At 43.3% G+C, this 23485-nt stretch overlaps 2 protein-coding genes across 4 annotated transcripts; one reads left to right on the top strand and one right to left on the bottom strand.

Moving 5' to 3' along the window:
- Positions 1-353: 353 nt before the first annotated feature.
- CUTC (cutC copper transporter) lies at positions 354-10288 on the bottom strand. Of its 3 annotated transcripts, none has more exons than XM_015424002.1 (9): positions 10183-10288; positions 8170-8241; positions 5373-5432; positions 4630-4839; positions 4142-4177; positions 3752-3885; positions 1953-1980; positions 1042-1147; positions 354-762 (listed from the first exon to the last, which is right to left on the bottom strand). In XM_015424002.1, the coding sequence occupies exons 1-9, from the start codon at positions 10226-10228 to the stop codon at positions 651-653; spliced, it is 804 nt and encodes a 267-aa protein (XP_015279488.1). In that variant the 5' UTR covers positions 10229-10288; the 3' UTR covers positions 354-650. The 3 variants fall into 3 exon arrangements, with proteins under 3 accessions (XP_015279488.1, XP_015279489.1, XP_015279490.1); XM_015424003.1 differs by lacking the exon at positions 10183-10288 and adding an exon at positions 10055-10097; XM_015424004.1 differs by lacking the exon at positions 5373-5432.
- A 141-nt stretch (positions 10289-10429) lies between these two features.
- LOC107121143 (cytochrome c oxidase assembly protein COX15 homolog) lies at positions 10430-22005 on the top strand. The gene is made up of 9 exons (XM_015424009.1): positions 10430-10548; positions 13126-13313; positions 17318-17440; positions 17664-17850; positions 18282-18449; positions 19109-19190; positions 19489-19643; positions 20628-20741; positions 21359-22005. The coding sequence occupies exons 1-9, from the start codon at positions 10474-10476 to the stop codon at positions 21488-21490; spliced, it is 1224 nt and encodes a 407-aa protein (XP_015279495.1). The 5' UTR covers positions 10430-10473; the 3' UTR covers positions 21491-22005.
- Positions 22006-23485: the final 1480 nt, after the last annotated feature.

Genomic DNA, 23485 nt, shown 5'->3' with positions numbered 1-23485 from the left:
ATGGTACATTATTTTTTCAGCACACAGGACTTGTTCTCTGCCCAAGGGGCCATGACTAGCCCTTAAGGTTGTGACTGCCCTGATGGGACTCAGCTTGCTTACAGTGTGCCTAGCCCAGTACAACCCTCATCCTGATCACCACCACCACCCCGGTTTTTGTTTGTCACCACACCAGGATCTTCACAGGTTTTGGCATTTGGGTGGAAACAGTTCCCTATCCCTGGTCTCAAATAATCTCTTACCAGAAGCCCTCCAAGGCTGCATACAACTCTGGCAGAATTTCTTCTGGAGCTCTTCAAAGACTTGCCATGGCCTCTACACATGAAGAAGACCCACATTGACATAAAGTGGCTTCAGAGTTTATTTGAGGAGTGACAATCATAGGGAGTGCTTCCCAGTGGTGTGCCCCTTTAGCTAAGCCCCATCCCTCCCCAGCGTTTGCTCCCCACAGACAAACACCCTTACAACATCTAAGGAAAAGACCATGTGGGGCCAGAGCAGGAAGTATGAGAAAAATGACCACAGGCTTCTTCACTGAATTGACCCATGTCCATTAAGCTCTGGCTGGGATGATGTTGAAATGTCTATGACTAAGGACTGGGCAGATCCCAGGACTTTGGGTCTTCCTATCCATGCACAGCACTCTTGTTCTACAGGATGTTCTTTGCAATTGCATTCAGGGTCCTCACTTTGGCCACATCTGCCACCTTGATGGAATATTCAGATGCAGAAAGGTAGCCTCCCATGGTTACACTGGGATTCCTGAAAGAAAATCAACAAGAGACTGTCTGGAACCTGCACCCAGAACAGAAATTTAAAACACTACCCCAAGTGCTGTTCCTTCCTGCTTGGCTCAATGTACAGCCTATCACCAGGACACAGTCTGCTGTCGGGTGGAAGAACTGTCAGGTATACCAAGATGCTTCCTCATCCACAGGCACCACCGGCAGATGTTCGTTCCTAACGCATAAGAGCCAGGCTTTTGCAAAGAGGTCCATAAAGCATGGACCCCTCAGCATATCAAAAAAATCTTGTTATTACCTGAACTTCATGCCAGAGTCACTAGCTGAGCGAGCTGAACAGTGAAACTCGGACGCACCAGAGCCCTCCAAGATTCTCTGCAGGTTTCTCTCTGTTATGCCTCCTCCTGGTGGAGAGAATGCATTGCACAGTCACAAATCTGATGCCCTATTACTTCCAGAAACAGCCAGATTCCCAACAACACAAAATACAAGAGCATTACTTTGTTATGAACCTGAGGTTGATTCAGAAAACACATCACACCCCAATATTACTGGATGCTGCTGACACTACAGTTCAGGAGCTACACCCTCTGAATCTTGTGCTTCCTTGAAACGAGGACATTTCCATTAGAGAAGCTGGTGCACGTGGGCATTATACAGCCATGCAGTTGGCTGCCCTGATCAACGTGAAGGGGCTCATAGTTATGGTTTTGTCTACCAAACCTACGCGTAGTCAGGGACTTGAGAAAAGAACGTTAATGCTTCTTGCTGGTAAGGAATTCTCTCCCACTTCTCGCCTTCAGAACATGATACCCATTAGAGACTGAAAGAGGAATAGAGAGTTAGCTAGAAGCTGTTCAGATAAAGAGTTTAGAACTATGAGTTTAGCTTGATTAGAAGCAGCCTTGGTCTAGGGTGGGGGTCCACTGTTCCTATGGGAACCTGATGTAGATTCAGCAGTAGTGCTGCCTGTTGCAGAAGCATATTATATTTCTCCTCTGATCCATTTCTGTATTTGTAAGCAAGCTGATAAAGACATTATACATCTCCAGTGGCATGTCTCATCCAAACAGCAAAAAGCAACCTTGTACCAGTAGCATAGGATTTCTAAAGTCCTGGAGAAGTGCTTAACAATATACTGGGCTGATGACTGAGCTTTGACCTATTCTGCCTGTTGTTACATATATATACTCACAAGCAGAGTCCTACCTGGCACAACAACAATCCTGCCCTTGGCCTGAAAAGACAGAGGAGAAGAGTTTAGTAGCATTGCTTGTGACAGAACACGAACACATTAAGGCCTGAGACCAGACAACAATAGAGAAGTCCAGATTTCAAATCCAATGGTTTAGCTATTCTTAAAAGTTCTGTGTTAAATGACAGGCATTTTTTTGAAGCCACTGAAAATTATACTGAGCGACATGCAATCACACTTCTTTTAGGATAGCATAAATCTACTTCTTGGGTATTCTATGTAGAATACACTGGTATGATATGTAGACATTTGGAGTGTGAAATTTTTAATTTGGTATTTTTCAGTTCAGGTCTGCTGGACCCCAAAAAATTTCAGCATTTCTGAAAAATCTCAGATCTCCACCCTGGTACAGTAGTCGGATCCAAGATTTTTCGGAATCCTGAATTTTTCAGGTCTAATAGACCTGAGAAGAAAAAAACCAGATTTTTTTAAAAAGCCAGCCCAATCCTGGGGCTCGTTTGGCTTCTCCTGCAGCCTGGTTTAAACTAGGCCGCAGGAGAAGCCAGCAGCAGGATCTACATGCCTCGGGGAGTGATCTCCCCGTGGCACACAGATCCTGGGACTGGGTCCTTCTGTAGTGCGGTTTAAACTGGGCTGCAGGAGAAGCCAGCTCTTGGATCTGTGTGCCACAGGGAGATCACTCCCCGAAGCATGCGGATCCTGGTTCAAACAGCTTCTCCTGCAGCCTGGTTTAAACTACGCCCCTCAGGAAGCAGCTCTTGGATCTCTGTGCTGTGGGGAGATAGCTCCCTGAGGCACACAGATCCTGGCTGGGGCGGCTTTTCTGGCAGCCTGGTTTAAACCGGGCTGCACAAGAAATTAGCCCCAAGGCAAGCCAGCAGGAACAGTCTGCTCCCCCTCAAATAGCCAATCCTGATCCCTGTACTGACAAACAGCTGAGAGGCGAGTGCAATCTGCTCCTGCATCTCCTTTGTTTTTGGGTCTACTGGTAATTCCTGAATATATCTGTGATTTTTTCAAGATTTCCCCCCCAGTTTTCCCAAGAAAACCCAGATATATTTGAGATGCCAAAATATACCCAAAAAATACCGGTAAGGTGTTTTTAGGGTATATTTTTGGTTTGGGTAGAACCAAATGCACACCCCTAGTAGAAATCAAAGGTAGCAGTGCTGGGCCACAAAAAATCCAAAAAAAATCACAAAGCAATGTGCAAGCTTTCAAGTTCTCCAGAACTCTTCAGCAGGTTGGATTTTTTTTTAAGTATGCATGAGGGAGATATTGAGACCTTTTATCTGAATCTTGTGCAGGATACATTGCACACTTGCAGCATAATCCTATGCGTTCTACTCAAAAGTAAGTTCTAACATGTTAAATGGGATTACTCCTAGGTAACTGTCTTCAGGACTATAGCGTTAATTAATCTAAGTGGTGCTGGGTAGAGCTGGTTTCAAGTTGCATTTTGGCATTTAAGGAACAAGGGAAAATGGCAGTCTATATGTATTATTCTTCTACGACACATATTTACTGCAAGCAAGCATGTTTAGTAGTTATTCCACTTGTTACTTGCCATGCTCTCTCTTTCCACACCCTTTCAGATATATCTATGTATCTTGTATTTCAATTATGTTTATTACTTTATCTGCATAAATAATTCAATACAAATTAAACTGGAAAAACATGACATCACAGAGACAGCATGACTCTGTTGGTTAGGAGAATGCAAAAGGTATGTTTGGAATTTAGCTTTGAAACTTTATGATGCTTTTCCAGGTCTTTGCTCTAGGTACTTCACCTGTTCTGTCAGCCGCTTTATTAAGGGCAGCCCCTCCAGAGCTGAGCTGTCACAGCCACTGGTCAACACTCGTTCGAATCCTAGCGATATCAATGTCTCCAGGGCTGCCAGTGGATCATAGACCATGTCAAAAGCTGCAAGGAAAATGGAGCATGTCAGTTTTTACTGGGAACCCCCAAAAAACAAGCACTATGATGCGAACATCAGCCACATATTGAAAGCCCAGATCTTATTGGTAAACCCTGTTGTTTAGTCTACTAATATGTGCAGCACTCAGACTGCATTCTCATAGCCCCAGCAGGCATGGTCATCCTGCCTGGGCCATCAGCCTGCAAGACAGCAATTCAGATTGTCATCCTCCCTTCCCCACTCCAAGCCCCAGAAACTCACCTCTATGGAAGGTGACTGGCAAGGGGCGAGAAACAGCTGCAAAAAGAAGAGGTCTGAGGTGATTACCACATATTTATTCAGCAAGAATCTTTCCCTTCCCAGCAGGGGAGTCAAAGACAACCCTTCTAACACTAGCTCTGTAAACAAAGCCCTCCACCTCAAACACTTCCATCAGAGCAAACAGTAAGCTTCCTCACTATAGCCCTTTTGTCATCAAATACCTTTTTATTTCAGGATGCCTTTAAACATCATGGTCTTTCTCTGTTTTTTTCAGAAGTGTTTAAACTTTCATTATTTTACTGTTTTTGAATTTTCACTGTATTTATAATGTAGCTCTATTGTGGGTTTTGTTTAGTTTTTGTTTTTTTGCTTTATCTGTGAGCCACAGAACATACATTTTGGTGTGGAAGGGTGGAATATAAACAAACAAATAAATAAAGGCAGTACTGGCAGGCATCAGATTCAGTTTCTGCAATATGGCCTCTCACCCAACAGTGCTGCGCAGAGCTCTGTGTCCACACGCCCATCCTCAGTCAAGGCTCCAAATACCAGCCCATCAGCCCCATATTGCTTGGCCAGTCGGACGTCAGCCTTCATCACTTCCACTTCCCGGTCAGAATAGAGGAAGTCCCCCCCTCGGGGACGGATCATCACAAATACAGGCACCCTTATACACTGCTTCACTACTTGCAAAAGCCCTGCAGGCAAAAAGAGATTCAGTTCAGGACATGGAATCAGTTAACAGCTAGCTATGCCAATGAATAGAAAGTGAAAACTAGAACTTTGCTGAGTGACAGAGGCCCACCAATCTGCCAGAAAGTATGATTCTCAAGAAAGGATCTTGCAGCTGCAAGGGAGGGGGAAAAAGACCTTCTTTGGACACAGGAACAGATGGGGCTGCTGAAGAAAGGAAGCTGAAACAGAGTGACAGAACTACAGCTTGCCTTCTCACAAGCCCAGAAGATGCCAATGAAAAACACATTGTCTCATTACAAGAGTAAGCAGAACACTGCTATTGTTTTAGCAACTAGTAAATAGTGATGTACATTTTAATAAATAGATGAACAAACAGCTACTTCCTCCCTCTTTCATAAGCACAAAGCTGGTGGACAGATGGTCCAGTTTACTATACTCCTACCAGGACCAGTTACTATTTCCCCATTGCTTGGCTGCTCAGTACACAGTGCAGAAAGCTGGTGGGTTGCATCTTAGCTTGTATGTGGCAACTCACCAATGCTAGGTGTTGTACCTCCTTCCATCAGATTAGCACACAATTCAAGGCGACCAGCACCTGTAATAAGAGACGTTAAAAGTGCAACTTCCTGGTGGACACACAGGATTTCACACTTGAAAAGCAAAGATGAAAAAGGAAATGAGAAGTTCAGCACAAGGACTCTCTCAAGCTTTGGTTTAGGAAGAGTATTTTATATAATTGGGTACTACTACTTTTTTAAAAAGATTTTATTATTTTCCATTACTACAACCCTAAACCTACCGGGATCAGGGAAAAGGATACTAACACTCTAACACCAAGCCTACTGGAAACAGGGAGAGGGGTACTAATACAATGATCTACTGGAACAAGGGAAAGGAATACTGATATCCTAGCACTAAAAATTCTAATGAATAAGGGAAAAGGAAAAAACTAACACATTGACACGATCTGGTTACATAAAGATATAGTTGTATCACCTACTAATACAAGGTTACGGTTGTATATAAGAGTTAAAAGAGACAAAATTGAAATTTGCTTTAAGTACTTTCTGGTAAAAACTGCATTCTAAACGATTATCTTAGTTTTAGAGTCTTTTCTTCTTGCGTTTCTTCGTTTTCTGGGGTTTAGGAGCGGCTTCTCCTTTCTCAGAATCCGATGTCTCTGAAGAATTAGAACTGGTGCTTATTGAATCTTGTGAGTAGGATCCTTCTTCTTCTTCTTCTTCCTCCACGTTAGGTTTTGGACTTTTTTCTCTCGTTTCGCTTTGGGTTTAAAAACTGATCCATAAATTTATTCGCTTTAGGAACAGAGTCAATTTTAACTTTTTTGTCCTCATATTTGAAGCTCAGCCCTTCAGGGAATGTCCATCTGTAGGGTAGTCCCTTTTTTTGTAGAGCGAGAGTAAGCTCTTTATAAAGTCTCCTCTGCTTTCTCACTTCAAAGGGAATGTCTTTCAGAATTTTTACCTCTTCATTTTTGATTTTTAAAGACTTCCCCATCGTGGACTTTAGCACCAGTTCTCTGGTAGATCGTTTCATAAATTTCAAGCCAATTTCCCCTGGGAGTTTATTTTCCTTTATAAAATTCGGATAGGTCCTATAAGCCACGCCCATCTCCTTCAGTAAATCTTCATGTTTGTAATCCATTAATGGTGCAAGAGCATCTGCTAAGAGTTCTTTTAGATCCTCATTTTTTTCCTCAGGAATCCCATGGAAATGTAGAACATACACGGATCTTTCCAACTGGAGCTGTATTAACTGTGTTTTATTGGAGGTTCTTTCTTTTTCCGCTTCATCCACTCTTTTATTAATATTCTCCATCTGTTTTTCCACCTTTTAAAATGTTTTCTCAGTTGCTGAGGTTCTTTTATCCATTTGGTTCAATTGTTTTTGAACAATGTCTAATTTGGAGTTGAGGTTCGTCATCTGTTCCATTAGAGGGCACGATGCATTAGCTAATAGTGTAGAAAAGTCTGTAGTTGCTTCCTGGTTCCGGGAGGGAGTCGTTGGTTGGTTATTTCTGGTCGGAGTTTTTTTTCTCTGGCGTCGCTTTCCGCCCTCTCCCCGCCATAATATCAACAAGAAGTTTTCCAAAACAAGATAAAAGTTATACGTTTTTAGTGTGCTTTATCTCAGCATGCAGCTTTTGAATTCTCTTGAATTCTCATGCGTTTAGTTTAGCTCAGAGTCTTTTATTTCCGCTTAAAAACCGCTTTTCAAGGGGTTTTTTTGGGGGGTAGTCTTGAGTTTCCCCTCCACCCTCACTTTGTTCATAGGCACTTCTAATTACTGCCAAGGCTCATATAGTCACTTTGTAACACTTGAGCATTGCTTAACTCACGGTTTGGAGCCTTGGAGATCTTTTAGAAGCATTTCTTTGGTCGTGTCCGCTTGCTCCAGCAGTCGTCTCTGGGTGCCATATTGGCTCTGCGGTGACGGGACCTTTCGTGGAAAAGGTGAGCCTCAATTCCTTGGCCGTCGCCTTGGAAGAGGCTCTCCTCAGCTTCCCAGGCTGGGGGGTCTCCTACGAAGACCCCGGGAGAGTCCGGGACAATCTCGGACCCTTCCCGTCAGCTGAGTCTCGGCGCGCCCCCATCAGAGCGAGAGGGGTGGCAAAATGCTTAAACCGGAAGCTCCTATAATTGGGTACTTCAATCTCACATAAGGAGATGAAGATCACTAAGAATAATCTAAAGTTCTCAGCCTATATCCTACAAGCAGTATTTTGCTGTTGGACCAAATTCAGTGAACTAAACAGAACAATAGTCTCCATCCTTTAAAAAAAAAAACCCACAAAAACCTGCCATGCCTTCATTAGCTATAAGCACATTCCATAACTACAGTTAGTGATTCATAGCACACAATCCAAACAGCTACATCCTTCTAAGCCCATCAACTACAATGGCATTAGAATGGTGTAACTCTGCTGAAGATTGTGCTGTCATCTTCACTCCAGCATCAAAGCCAAACGAACTCTGGAACTGGAGGATCCAAGGAGAAAGTATGTGCATAGGCCTAGCCTCTGAAGTAGTTTAGTTCGAGGGTTAATTGTTTGCTCCAGGTGCTTGCCCAGCCTAACTCTGCTAGTGCAGATGTCGACAAAATTAGAGTATGCCAGTTTTTGATTTACAGCTTGTCCCATCATGAGGAGTCCAAGCAGGTAACAGGCTTGCAGTCACAAAAGAGAATGTATACATTCTTGTCCTGAAGGTCCATAATTGTGTCACTACTCTATAGATTAGAGTTTTGGAGATCTTCATGCTGCTCAGGGGAAGAACCATGCCTCCCTTTGCAGCCGTTTATTGTGACATTACCTCCCCTTTCTGCATTCACGGCAGACTCCACTGAATCAACGCATACTTCCATGAGAAAGCCATTGGACATTCCTAGGAGAGAAACAGAGTAAGAGATTATGGGGAAGTCCAGTTCTACTTCAACCAAAAGGGACAAACAGCTGCTGAGAATGGTCATTTCTAAAGTTCCATCTGATTGCAGATTTTAGTTGGATTCTTTCATTTTGATTCTTTAGTTGGATTCTTTCAACCACATTCAGCCCACACAGCCAGCTGCTTAATACATTTTACATCACTGGTCAACCTACCCAGCCAAATTCTATCTGCACTTATTATAAGATCAGAGTCTGGATAGAAAACTTGTGTCCAGTACAGAAGATTAAGCTCAACCTTTTTCATCACAGCAGAGGTAAAATGATGCACCTGAAGCCAAAGACTACTTTTGCTGTTAATCCCTTGGAACCGAACTCAACAGCTTCTTGCTTTTTTGGCCCTCTGAAGTATTTTGAATTTAGTTTCCCAGCAGCAAAAAGGGTCAAACAACTGCTGAGGTGATTTCTAATGTTCCATCCCACTGTAGTTTTTAGTTGGATTCTTTCGTCTTGATTACGCAACCTTCTTTCCAAGCTGTTCCCCACAACTATATGTCCAAAAGCTACTTCATATAGTTCTACTGATTCATTGCACTAAGAATAGCTATTTAATATTGAATGGGATAAGATGCCAAAGATGATATACCTATACTGATATTAACTTCCCCCTCCTACAGAGTATCAGCCTCTATTTTTACTACAATGAACATGGCTAACTGGCACCGGTTTCAGAAAGTTCCTTTTCAAAGGAATCTAGCTCTTTTGTATAAACTGAAACGGAGATGCTTAGGAGTGGCTAAACAGCAAGAGGGCCACAGTGTAACATGCTAGCTTTTACAAGTCACCAACAACCTGTAAACTACTGAGAAAAAAGCTGCACATTCAGAAACAAGCTGTTTTGGCTAATACACAGCAGTTCTAGACACCCAACAACAGAACAAAGGATCAGTAACAAAAGATACTCTGACATCAGCAGGGCCTTTAATGAAATTTGTGTGCAAAGGTGTTTTTTTCCCTGAGCCCAGAAGAAAGTTCACCTTCTTCAGCCCCTTGGGCATACAAAGTGAGCATACATATATTATTCACCTGATGAAGTACAAGTGAGCATCACACAGTTTTCTACGTACGTATTTAAAATACTGCCACTCAAAGCAAACTTGTTTTTTAACCTTAATGAACTGTACAGCACCTTAGCAACCAACTCATGAATAGGAGTGGTGTCTGTTTGGTTGCTGCTTTTCCCCAACACATCCCCCTCTAAAAAGAACCTGTTGGTGACTATCATATTTTTATCCTGCCTTTCCTCTATGGAGCTCAGGGTAGAATATATAGTTATCCTCTCAGGTATGCTTATCCTAATAACCATGTGAGATAATTATGCTGTGAAAAATAACTAACCCAAGGTCATTCATCAACCTTCAAGGCAGCACAGGGATTTGAAACAGGGCCTTCCTTTTCCTGATCTGATATTCTAATCACTGTCCCACAGTGGCACTTTCTGGCACTGGGGCACAGGTAACCTAGAATATGCCTTTGTTAAATAAATACAAATTTGAAATGTGTATCCCCTTTTTATGGCTTTAAAGCAATTAAAATGCACTAAACATTACAGTTTTGTAGAGAAGAGAGGACTACCTGATGCATTAAGCAAAACCAAAGGTAGGCCTTTTCCTGAACTTTACGACTTTAGAGAACTGGGAGAGAACAGAATGTCAAACCAATATATCCTGCCCTCTAAGCCAGTCCCTAAACAAATGCAACTCGACCCTGCTGAAGGATGCGTGCCCATGTGCCCTGTGAGAATCAACACAAACCGAACTGCCACTTTGCAACCTCGCTATCGAAATGCACCAGGCCACCCGGATTTCCATTCCCTAACCCCGCCCTTCGAATTCTATTTCCCTTCTGAAATCCGTTTCCGGTCGAGTCCCTGCCCACTCACCCGAACACCCTCCCTCCGACCCCGGCTTCCTGTTCCCTCTCTTCATTACGCGCCCGCCTTGGTGAGGCTCCGGAGGCGGCGTTGGTGTTGCGAGTGCTGTGCTACACGCCCCTGTGGGGGAAGCCACGCCCTTCCGTTCTCACTTGCCCTAGCTCGATGACAAGAAGCACCGCCTTCCTACATGTCACGTGGCATCATGCGGGCGGAATACGCTGTCCTCTTGTGTTCCGGAAGGGCTTGGAATAGTTCTTGTGTCAAAAAGAAACTACTTCCAGGTTGTATTTAGAAGTGATGTTGTTGCGGATTTTATTTGGAGGGGCTCGGCTTGTATTAGTCCCTCGTGGAGGCAGAGTGTCCCCTAGCCAGGTATCTTCAGACGTGAAGTCTGATTTCTGTGATAATGAAATACTTCCACGTCTGGAAAGGCTGCTTCTTCGAGTCCTGGTCTGCGTGTGCAGCAGAGTGGGGGTGGTGGAATAGACTGTGCTGATTGAAAGGCGTGTGGGGAGGGTTGTTATTGGGCGGGAGGGGGGGCTAATAATCCTTTGGCTAAACTGTGCAAGTAAATTAATGTAACAGGGAATGGTCTCGGTTAAAACTTATCTCCTTGATGATGTGCTAAATTTTTAGTGTTATGGAGTGTTTTTTTTAATATGGGGGAACATAAATGAGAGTCTTGTGCCACCTTAAAGGTGAACAAATTTTATTTTAGCATAAATCGTAGTAAGCCAGCTCCCCCTTCATCATCTCTAATCTATGAAAGGTTGTGCTAGAATAAAAACTTGTTTGTCTTTAAGGCTCCTGTTTGTTCTTACTGCACAGACTAACATGTTTTGTCCTCTGTAATTATGTGTTGGAATATTTTAAAGTGGTATCTCCCACTTGTAGGCTGAAGCGATGGAGCTCATTATGCCTTCTCATAATTCTAACATCTCATCTAGTGGTATATCTTTTGCTTTCTCCACATCAGCTATTGGAAGCTAGCTCAGTCGTGTAATAAAATAAAAGTATATACTGGGTGTTGAAATAATTAATCCTGCTCTTCACTGTAGCCGCAAATGCCTCACCATTGGGAGTAGCCAGCGTGGGAGAGAATCTTATCTTCAAGTAACCAGTCATAGACTTCAAGCTGCTCTTTGCACAGCCAAGTCACAAAAGAGACTCACAATCTTAAAATAATAAATAACACTAAGAACAACACTAAAAAGAGTTTAAAAAATAAGAGAAAAGGAGCTGGCAGCAGTGTCTTCACATATCTGAAAAAGTGAATCACTGCTCATGAAAGCTCATATTAAAATAAATGTTCAGTTCCAGTTCAGTTAGCTTTTATTGGCATAAAAACACCTTAAAAGAGGATTACTATAAAAGAGAAATATACATTTAAAACCTTATAGAACCATACATATAGAGCCAAGCATTTTACCGACTACATAATGTTTCATAAAACACTTACTCACTTGGTAGTTTTCTGGCGTAGCTTTATCGCTGATTGTAAGAACATAGTTATGTTCATTGATATTTCCGGAGCAGAGTCATTTAGAAGACGGTGCACTTTTAAAGCATCAGGAAGGTTCATCATGTTTTATTATCCTAACTTCACCTGTCTTCCTTATCTCCATTTTCTCCTAGCAGAGACCTGTAAAGAGTCATGCATGTTGATGATGCTATATTAAGTGTATACCAAGCCTTTATACTAAGCCATCACTGGAGTAAGGATATTTCTGTGGTAACTGGGCAATCAGTATGTGTTCAAGAAAGGAATGCAGCAAGGGCTGATGACCCTTGTGAAATGGCTAGCTCTGCCTTCTCCAGTAGCCTTTTTGTGGCTGTACCCACCATGCTATGTCAGAATTACAGAGGTGCCTGTAATGAAAAACATTGAGACACTTTTGCCTTCATCCCTCATTTGGGATTTGATATGCATTTCTTTGTCACTAGGGTTGTCATGGTTGGGAGGAAAGTGTACGTTCTGATCATAAGGTACCTGGGGATCTGTATCCCTCAGATCTAGAAACCCATTTGGTGGGTTATAGTTACAAGAAGGGCGGATATTTAAGAGGACTACTATAAGTTCAGATCTGGATGTCTTAAAGGTGGCAAATGACAAATGTCCGGGCACTTATAAAGTGTTTTGATTCCTATTGTTCACACATCTCTTCTCTTGCATACTTTTTGCACTTTAAGAAGATCCCTGTTGGATTAGCCATTTACTATTCTGTTGCTGATAGTAACTAGCTGTATGTCTGTCAGGCAATGTTTAAGACTATCTTCAGTTTAAAAACCAAGAGTTCTAAGCTTCCACACTAAAAGTTGTTGATAATCTGTGTTCAGGGATGCCTGATGTGCTCCTTTATTCTTATACTTCTTAGAATAGCACAGGGTTCCCCAATCTTTTTGAGCCTGCAGGCACCTCTGTAATTTTGACATAGCATGATGGGTACAGCCACAAAAAGGCTGCTGGAGAAGGCAGAGCCAGCCACAAAGTGGCTGCTACAGCTCACCTTCAGTCACATAGTGAAGATCCTTGTGCTGTGCTAGTAGCTGCTGCCAAAGCAATATTAAAAAAAAAAATCTGCACAGCCAATCACAAATGACCAATCAATAGCCTTGCTAGGCAAAAGGCCCACCTGGCCCCAGGCGCTGTCTAAAAACACTTGGTGGGGGCCAAGAAAGGTGTTGGTGGGGGCCATGTTGCCCATAGGCACCATGTTGGGGACCTCTGGATTAGTGCATTCTGCATTTGCAAACAAACTTCCTGAAGTAGCAAGATAAGTGTGAGGCCTCTACAAATATGAGCTTCTCAGATGGCCCTGGTTCCCTGTCTTATCTGAGAAGCACCCCTCCTTGCATTTCAGTTGCGAATGTAGTGAGAAGGTGAGGGAATTGCACTCAGTGGGTTGCTGCTAATTGTTAACAAGCTCCTCATTTTTTCTCTATCCTCAGCAATGTCTTCGGTGGTGCCGACCCCCACAAGCACGGACACAGCACAGTGCAGTGTCAGAAGTGGCTTCCCTCCCCAAATTGGCAGTACCACCTATCCCCAATGCTGTGAGAGATCGGACTGTAGGCCGCTGGCTCTTAATCTGCAGTGGGACTGTGGCTGGAGCTGTGGTGCTGGGTGGAATCACTAGGTGAAACAAATCAGCCTTCCTTTCCTCGTGAAGCTTTTGACTGTATTTCTTTTATCTACTGCTATGCTTTCCAGTTATGGACAGGTTCAGTAGATCTTTCTGCATTCTGCAGTGGTCTGTTTCCTTCTCCCTGGGACACTGCTTTGAAAGATGCTATAAGGAATAGTCATTCCAGCCTGACCCTTATAATGTGTGGATCCCCAGAAATAGAGACACAAGCTCCTTCTGCCTTCTGCATGTTTATGCTATTATTAACATGGAAGAGCACAGGCTTATTTTGCAAGGGTCCTGCAGGGACAGGAATTTCATGTCATAAGCTTGAGTTGGGGATGTGATAGCACTCTATATACATCAGAGAAAGAAGTGTACTAGGGAAAAAAGGCATGCTCTCCCAGCCTAAGATCCCTTAGGGTATCCAATCCAGACACACAGACAAGAGGCCTCAGATGGTACAGTAAAGCTTTCTTCATCAGCTATGTTCAATAGAAAAATAATAGGCATACTTTGATACCTATACCTACATATATCCTGGTCTGGAATATTTATTTTTGTTATTTTCTATGCCGACTAGAGTTTCCACATTGTCTTTAAGGCCATGTAGAGTGTGTTACAATAGTTTAGCCTCAAGTTAACCATATATGGATCGACATGGCCAGATCAGCCCAGTCAAGGTAGGGGTTTGTCTTCTGGGCTAAATTAAGCTGGTAGAATGCCTTTTAACTTGTTTCTCTAGTAATAGTGCTGGATCCAGTATAACCCCTAGGCTGTTCACTGTTTCAGTGAGGGTCAGCAGGACCCCACCAAAGTAAGAGTAGTTTAGCAGTGGAATTGGCTGCCTAGGGGAGTGGTGAGCTCCCTCTCACTGGCAGTCTTCAAGTAGCGAACAAGAAAGGAGAAGGTTGCCAACAACAGCTATCTCAAGCTCGTCACTAGGGATGCTTGCCGCCATGCACCTGTGAATTCTTGGAAACTAGTGGAAGTCCCACAAGCCTTATGAAGACTAACAGCTTGATAAAAATATTGAATCAAAACAGGCCTGTTGTGTATTACAAACCTTGCTGTCTTCATGCTTCAAGGGACTTGTCTTCGGCTGTTACAGAGAATGTTTCTGTTCTTACAGCCTAAGAAGATTGCTGATTGGCTCGGTCCCTTTAAGATTATATTTCAGCAAGGCTTACATCCCGCTTGTATTTGTATGTCTTTTAATGTAATAACACACTTCGTACTTTGCATGATAATCACTATATTTTTGTAAAAAACAGATTTTGTTTGCATTCTTTAAGGTTGCTTTTGTATTTTTGGTTAATAGTCTTCAAGTAGCTGCTGGACAAAAACTTGTCAGGGATGCTTTATGCTAATCCTGCATTGAGCAGGGGATTCAACTAGGGGATCCAACTCTGTGATTCTGTGAAAGGTGGGGAGTGCAATACCCTCAAGATCTCAGCCTTCCCCACCAGCATTACCTTTGTCTTGCCAAGATTTACTGTCAACTCATTCACCATTTAACCACAACAGTAAGGCACTGGTTCAGGATCTCTACAGCATCATGAAGTTATTTGGTTAAAAAAATACAGACCTTAGCATCATCAGCATATTGATGACAGCTAGCTCCAAAACCACAACTGATTTCTCCTAAGGGCTTTACATAGAGATTGAATAGCATGGGAGAATAAGATTGAGCCTTGAGGGACCCTACAGGATGAGTCCCAAAGTGATGACAATTGGTCTCCAACAACAGCCCTTTGAGACTTGCCCATAAGGAACAATTTAAACCCATCCAAGGCGTAATCCTTAACCCCTACTTCTACCTCCAAGCAGTTCAACAAGATGGTATTATCCTCAGTGTCAAACATCACTGATTGACTGAATAAGAGAGAGGCATGGCCATTGTCTACATTAAAACACAGAATATTAACTGAAGGCTCCAGGGCTGTCTTTGTCCCATAATCCACCCTGAAGCCAGGCTGAAATGGGTCTAGAGCAATGTTCCCTCCAAGCTGTGGAGTCTTGTGAGCAAAAGTTCTCCTTTGTGAGCTACTGTCATTAAAGTTGTGAGCGAGCCATTTGGCTACTGCATAAATTGCTTTGCCATGGAGCCATCCTTCCTGAGCTAAGAAAAAAATGTGTGACCCAGAGGCTAAAAAACTATGAGCTAGCACACACTAACTCAGCTTAGGGGAACACTGGTCTAGAGTAGATGAGTCATATAGGAAGACATGGAGTTGTTCTGCTACCACTTTATCCTTGATGAGGGAGGGAAATTAGTGACCTGGTGATAACTGGATACTTCATTTTTCTTTGGCAAAGAGTTTTTAAGTAGTGGGCAGATGACTACTTGCTATATTGACTGGGCAAAAGTTCCCTGTGTCGACTGAATTATGATTGATTTATCAAGGCCTTATTGATGTGATCCCTACAAGATTTCAGTAATCAGGATGGGGAGGGATCTAAATTACTTTAATAGATCTCAAGATCTTGTTGACATTGATTATGGTAACTGGATTAAAATGATCCATAAATGGACCAGATGGAGTATGTGAGTTAGCTTTCAGATTAAATATTAAAATTAGCCAGTGTGGTATAGTGGTTAAGACCGGTGGACTCTAATCTGGAGAATTGGGTTTGATTCCCCACTCCGCCACATGCAGCTGCTGGGTGACCTTGGGTCAGTCAAAGTTCTCTCAGAGCTGTTCTCTCAAGAGCAATTCCCTCAGAGCTCTTTCAGTCCCACCTACCTCACGGGGGGTCTGTTGTGGGGACAGGAAGGGAAGGAGACTGTAAGACACTCTGATACTCCAAGTGAAGGGCGGGGTATAAATCCAATCTCTTCCTCTTATTAAGTAGCTGATTATGGAATTTAACTTTGATTATAATTTGCAATAGGGTTTGTGGGTTTCACAAAAATTTCTAGTAGACGTGTTAGTTGTTCAGCAATCAGAGCTAGAGAGGCTAAATTGTAGTGACAGGCTGTTAATAATATAAGATGAACATATAGCAAAAGAATAGAAATTGCTACACAGCAGAGTTTAGAGAAGGCATGGTTTCAAGAATGGGTAGAAATCATAAGATGGCATTTAACTATAGACAGGTAAAATTGTGGAATAGCCCATGTTTATGGGAGCAGACAAAACTAATGTCCTTTAAAAAAAACAACCTTATTTCTTTTAAAATGCTAATAAAGGCACAGGGAGCATGGTTTTGATTAGCTCAAATGCCCTTTTCTCATCTCATGTGACCATGATCTGAATTGTGGCTGCACACAAATCTCTTTCCCTTCTTCTCTCCTGCTGTTACACTGGTGTTATATTGTTGGTTTTACTGACTGCTGTTTTAAAATACCTGTGAAAGGTTTTAATTCTGATATTTTAGTTTACTGAAATATTGTTTATTTTTATTTTAAATTGTTTTTTATGTTAGTTGTCTTGGACAGATTCAGAAGAGTATGGGATATCAATCTTTTAAATAAATATATTTTACAGATTGATGGAAATGCTTGCTCACATTTGTGTCACATGTTTTGCCCCATAGTCCAGATGGCTCTCAAAGACACTCCAGAAGCAAAGCCCCTCTTCCAGCTTATTTTGCTTCCTGTGCACTCAGACATCAAACGCTGCCACCGGTCTGTGTGTGTGGTTAACATGTCTGTGAAATTGGTTATCCCTTCATATGTTTTAACTGGTTGCGATTAAGGTAGTTAAAGGTGGAATTTTTTTCACAGCATGTTTTGGTACATGTTCATTTGTAGAGTGGCACGTCTAATCCATGTTAGTGAGTTTCAAGTCAAAAAGTAGGGTAAAGCAGTTTATTCAGACTGATTCCAGAATTAAAGATATGGTTTTTGTTTACACATAATCTTCATATCTTCATAATTAAAAAGTTACGGGGAAGACAAGTATACTTGCCATCTACATTGTCACTCTGTCTCCACACACACACCACCACCACCATCGGCACATTTTGCACCTCCCGCAATAGTGAATTATTGCTGTCCCTCTCCTCCTTAGACTGACAGAGTCTGGGCTTTCCATGGTTGACTGGCACCTGGTACGGGAGATGAAGCCTCCACAGACACAGCAAGAGTGGGAGGCAGAATTCCAAAAGTACCAGCAATTTCCGGAATTTAAAATGTAAGTGTGAGCTGGACTACGATTCCCAGAGATTTCCCTTAGGGGAGGAAAAAAAAATTGTTGTCACCATCCAGTGGGGTTTCCTCCAGCCAAAGGCTTGGGGATAAGGGCATTTTGGAGGCTTTCTTGCTTTGTTGCAAGACTAGGTGGAAAGAGGAGAGTGGATGACACCACCTGGCTGCTGCTGGTTCTTAAAGCTCTTTTTTCCCCCCGAATCTAATAGCCTGAATCATGACATGACACTGACAGAGTTCAAATTCATCTGGTACATGGAATATTCACACCGTATGTGGGGACGGCTGGTGGGGCTGGCTTACATCATCCCAGCAGCCTACTTCTGGAGGAAGGGCTACCTGAACCGGTCCCTGAGAAGTCGAGTCCTTGCTCTCTGTGGGCTAGTCTGCTTCCAGGTGGGGAAAATCACTGCAGCCTTGGAATCCATTAACTGTGGGTGGGTGCAAAGTAACTGGGCTGGAGCATGAGTTCCTTATAGGCTCCAGGGACTCAGCTGATGCAGATGTGAAGATAAGACAATGACATGCAGGAGCTGCACAGACACTTCTTCAGATGGTGGTGCTTGGTGTAGTTGTGCAATGGGAACAAAGGGGCCAGGCTTGTGAAGTGGTATTCCTTCTCCTGCAGTCTCATCATTGGGTGGGGAGCAGATGTGATTTCATGACAAGGCAGGCATGATGGAAGGTGGGGGTGGTACAAAGGGAGCTGGATCTCTGCTTCTAAAGATTTGGCTGTTGGCCCGGTTTTGTGGCAGGGCGGGCACATGATATCCATGGGGAGAGCAGGCTTTGTTTCACTATAATTTTTTCTGGGTTTTTCCCCATAGGGTCTGTTGGGCTGGTACATGGTAAAAAGTGGACTAGAGGAAAAGACAGACAGTCATGATATCCCTCGGGTCAGTCAGTATCGTCTAGCTGCACACCTGGGCTCTGCACTTGTTCTTTACTGCTCCAGCCTTTGGACTGGGCTCTCATTGCTGCTACCACAGCACAAGGTTTGTTGAGAAGTGGGGCGCGCAGAAGGCTTGTTGTAGGCATCAGTACAATCTTCAGAAGGTTGTTACTTAAATTATGGCAAGAGAAGTGTAGGCTGCAGAGATTCAGCCTGGCCTGAACAGTTTTAGATAGCTTTAGTACCACAATTTGCCCAGTGCTAATGATGCCCTGTCTCTCTAATAAGCCCTTTAAAACAAAATGTAAGGTGATACAACAGAAGAAACTGTACAAAGTGCCCTTCCCTTATGCATCCTGGGAAGAACATGCCTCTGGAGTCTGCAGTTGTGGCTTCTAGTAACGTGTCAGATTGCCAGTAGAATTGAATTGAGTGCATGTGACACCCATGACAGTTGCTAAGAGTGCTTACTGATTTCTACAGAAATGCCTGGATTCACAGTTGTATACAATTAAATGTAAACCATGCTTTTGAAAGACTGTGCAGTACCATGCTTGCTTAAGAAGAGGGGAGGGAGATCTTGACTACAGATGCTACCTTAGAATTTTGACAGTAAATCAAAGAGGCTGGTCTTTGGCTAGGAATGCACTGGAGTTGTTTGTTTCTCTGCCTGTGGAATATTAATTGGTTGTTTTGTTCATGGAGTACACAAAGGAATTATTGCATATCCCTTTGATCCTCCCACTGCTTGTCTTTTGACAGTTACCTGAAACCCTCCAACTTTTACGCTTGAGAAGGTTCACTTATGGAACAGCAGGCCTTGTTTTCCTCACTGCCATCTCAGGTAACCTTCTCATTGTTACACTGATCCTGTTCTTTCAGGAGGCGGGAAATGGCATGATCTTTGGTGGCTTGCTTCAGGTTCCATGGAAGAGTTTGGCCTTTCCTAGCTCTAGGGTGCTAAAATGCAAGTCATTGTAATTAGCAATTGCTGTGTGACCTTAGGAGAAGAAACTAAAACGGACACCTTGATGCATTTACCTGTCCAATGGCTAGTATATTATCATGGCTAGTACCACAGCTAGTATATTACAATGGCTAGTTTGTTACCAGGTTGTCATCCTCATTCTCTGAAACCATAGGGGCCTTTGTGGCAGGATTGGATGCTGGCCTTGTATATAATTCCTTCCCCAAGATGGGGGAGCACTGGATCCCTGATGATCTCCTTGCGTTTTCCCCTCGGCTAAAGAATTTTTTTGAGAATCCCACAACTGTGCAGTTCGATCACAGAATCCTGGTGAGTGTCATCTTTACCTTCTTAACAGCTGCCTCTTCACTGAGTGTGCTCTTATTGGACTTGTATGAAGGGACAGAGTAGTTCAGAGTGGAATGTAAGCATCTGTAGCTTGGGTTGGAGCACATAACTGCGTGCTTAAGGTCTTCTGTTCAGTCTCTTCCATCTTCAATTAAAGGGTCCCATATAGCAGAACCAGGCAAGGCTATCTTCACTTAATGTTGTGGCACTGATGTTCCTGAAAACATGCATCTCATGTTGTGGCTGCATTCATAATCCTTGGGAGACTTTCTGAGGGTGCCATCATGCAGATGGGTAAGATAGCTGCACATATATATGCATTCTGTGTTGTGGACCCCGCTTTGTGGAATAGCCTGTCTGAGGAGGCCAAGAAGTCTCCCATACTCCTGCCATTCCACAGATTGTGTAGAACAGAAAGAGGATGTGTCTTTATAAAAGAAATGTTTTCACCTGTTCTTATTGCATTGTTTATTGGATGTCTTATGCTGTCTGATTACATGATTTTTTATCTTATTTATTTTATTATTAAATTTATACCCCACCCTCCCCTGTCATCTGTCTTGCGTCTCAGCAAGAAAGATGGATTATAAATAAAGAAAATAAATAAAGTCTGGAAATGATGGGGGGGGGGATTATAAAAGGAGGGTGAAATAGAGGCTACCAGTTTGAGCTGGGAGTTAGAGTCTGAAATATCTGTAAGAAAGTTCAGCATATGAGTAGCTATCAGGAATATTAGTCAACAGTGGAGGAAGCAGCTTATCTAAATATGAGACTATCATCTGTTTAGTGCTAGTGCCGTATTTATTTTAAAAAACACATTTTCAAGAAGGAAATATAGACTGAACCATCATTCCTACAACATTGAAAACATGGCTCAGTGAATCTGCTTGTCTTGTAAAATAGGGGCCGTGCCTTCGTTACTGTCTTCCCATCCTTTCAGTGAGTGCCTTTCTGTTCTTTCTTTAGGGGATCTTATCTGTCACAGCTATCACAGGTCTGTACCTGCTTTCCAGGAAGATCCCTCTCCCACGCAGGACTCGGATGGCAGTGACTTCCTTACTGGCTGTTGCATACCTCCAGGTACTGACTCCTTTCACACAGCCATGCAGTTTGGCATTTGCTTGAGGCAAAGAGCAACCTTGGTTAAGGGGTTGAATGCAACGTTCCTCCTTCTTCCTACAGCTTCTTCCTAATGGCAGTACACTCTTGGGTATCTCTGTTTGCCGTTTAAAACTGAAACCAACCACCATAGCCCTGCACATCCCCTTCTGCTTTCTGAGCTTAAAGCCAGAAAGAAAAATAAATGCAATGGTGCTGCAATATGGGAATACAGTGCAATGCTGTAGGGGCATCCTTCTGCTTTCTCTCTGCCTCTGGCAGGGGTTACTGTCAGAGCATCTCCATAATCATTTTACCATGGAAACACTACTGAGGCCCTTTCTAAGGGCAGGGTGGGGGGAGTGAAAAGGAGATCATAATGGAGTGGTAATCCATTCTGTCATTACTTACAAAGTTGTGGTGGTTAATGTACAGAGGCAATACCTAACATGCCAGCAGGTGTAGTATTCCTAAATTTGTTTCTTCCTGTGTAATAGGAATCCTGTGCATTCCCGCAGACATACTTCTATGCTTCAGGTATAACTAAGTGTACTTTCTTACCACTGATGCCAGCCCTTGCTCTTTTTGTTCCTCTGCAGGTTGGCCTGGGTATCAGCACACTACTCCTGTATGTCCCAACTCCTTTAGCAGCTACTCATCAGTCCGGGTCCTTGATTCTGCTCAGCGTTGCTCTGTGGCTTATTCATGAACTTAGGAGGATCCCTAAATAGCTCTGCTCTCCCAGCCACGCCATGTCTTTGGGCCTGAGGGCTCAGGGATGCTTTCCTCACAACGTGCGCTGTGTTTGAGCCTCTTCCTGGAACCCCAGTTTGGTCAGAGAAGGAGAGTTCAGAGCAGAAATTGGACTTCATGATCTAAGGCACTTTGGTGCAAAAAGTGCTTAACATGGATCTCCATCTGTCCAGTTGTACCTGCCATTTAGTCAGGATGCAGAGGTGACAAAACTGCTTCTGTGTGTTGAAGAATTAAGGAGGTCTTTACTGTGCCTCAGATCCTGGTGCGCCATTTGGTTGAGACTGCATCCAAGAGCTAATCTCTGTGGGTGTTTCTTTCCAGAATTCTATAGGGGAATGAGGGAGCACTGAGTACAGTAGAGATTAGTGTGTGGATGATGGCTGTATTTATGAATCTTGTCAGCTGGAGTCTCTAGTTGGTGACCTTGAGTGGAGGTTTTTGATATTTAAGATTGTAATGCCCTATGAACCCTTTTGAACAATAAAAATGTTTTCTTTACTTAATAAAAGAAATGAAATGGCTTTCTGTTAAACCCTTTTTAAATCCAGCATTAAATGTACATTTCCTTTACCTTTAGCTTGAATTACTAGTAATACTGCAATTGCTGTTAGCCAGGGGTCATTTCGTAGAAAAAGAGCTGCAGGAGCTCATTAGCATAACTTATTAGTATATGCCACACACCCTGACATCACCGGAAGTGTGCACCAGCACCTCTGACAGGCAGAAGCACCTGGAATCCATTCTTTCCCCCCTCTCCCTTCCCTTCGCCTCCAAGTCGGGCGAAGGAAAAGGGGAGGGGGAGGATCTCAGGCGCTTCTGCCTGACAGAGGTGCTGGCATGCCCACAGCCAGCCTGGGTGAATTACAGAATCATAGACTCATAGAGTGGGAAGGGGCCTCCAGGGTCATCTAGTCCAACCCGCGGCACAATGCAGGAAATTCACCAATACCCCACACACACCCCAGTGACCCCTGTTCCACGCCCAGAATATGATTAAAAAAAACCAACTCCAGGATCACTGGGGGCCAAACTGGCCTGGAGAAAAATTGCTTCCTGGCCCCAAAGTGGCGATCAGCATTTCCCTGGGCATGTAAGAAAGGGCCACAAGAACTAAGCACTGATGCAACCCTTCCTGCTCTACCTCTCGTGATTTGCCTAAGTTCACACAATCAGCATTATGATCCTTTTAAAGTTGAAAGCATGATATAAATGCAAAGAACTATTTGTAAGATTATCTGTAAGACACAAGACCAGGAAGCATCTCACTTCTGGCAATCACTTGGAGAGACCCTATCACTCAGCTTCCATTGCCCCCCACACACCCCACACTGGAATAAGAACATAATATCAGGCCATACCACATTGCAATAAAGCCCCTACAACTGTATACAGAAATACTGAGCTTCCCTACCATTTGCCACAACTAGCCCACCACACAACCAGAATCAAGACTCCTATATGGACCAACAGACAGGCATACACTCGTTTGAGAAACTGAGTATTACATTACAACACCTCTGGAACATTACAGATCAGTAGAGGCAGCACTGCACAGTGGTCAGAGTTGCAGATTGATGTGGGGAGACCCAGGTTTGTATTCTCACTCTGCTGGCTGAGTGACCCCGGGCCAAATCTCCCCTTCTCTACCTAACCTACCCCACAGGGTTGTTGTGAGGGTAACACACACACAATTTTTAAAAAGGTGTTCAAAAGTTGGAACTATTGGAAGGGGAAGGACTTGCCTGGGGCACCACTGGATCTAGGGCTGGTCCTGCATACATGCAGCTGGGATGAATCTGAATTAGCGTTACAGAGTGCTCAGGGGTAAAATCTGTAGGGGCTTGCTACATGTCCCCACCCCCTGGCCTCCTCTCAGGGCCGGCCCCAGTTTTTTAGCACACTAGGCTGCAACAAACTTTGCAACAAAATCTGAAACACTATGTACAACAAATACTTTTCAGCAAACTAAA

This window comes from Gekko japonicus, unplaced genomic scaffold (genome assembly GCF_001447785.1).
Source record: "Gekko japonicus isolate JY-2015 unplaced genomic scaffold, Gekko_japonicus_V1.1 scaffold442, whole genome shotgun sequence".
Lineage (NCBI taxonomy): Eukaryota > Metazoa > Chordata > Lepidosauria > Squamata > Gekkonidae > Gekko > Gekko japonicus.
The sequence above is the reverse complement of the archived record's forward strand: the minus strand, read 5'-3'. Positions and strand labels throughout refer to the sequence as shown.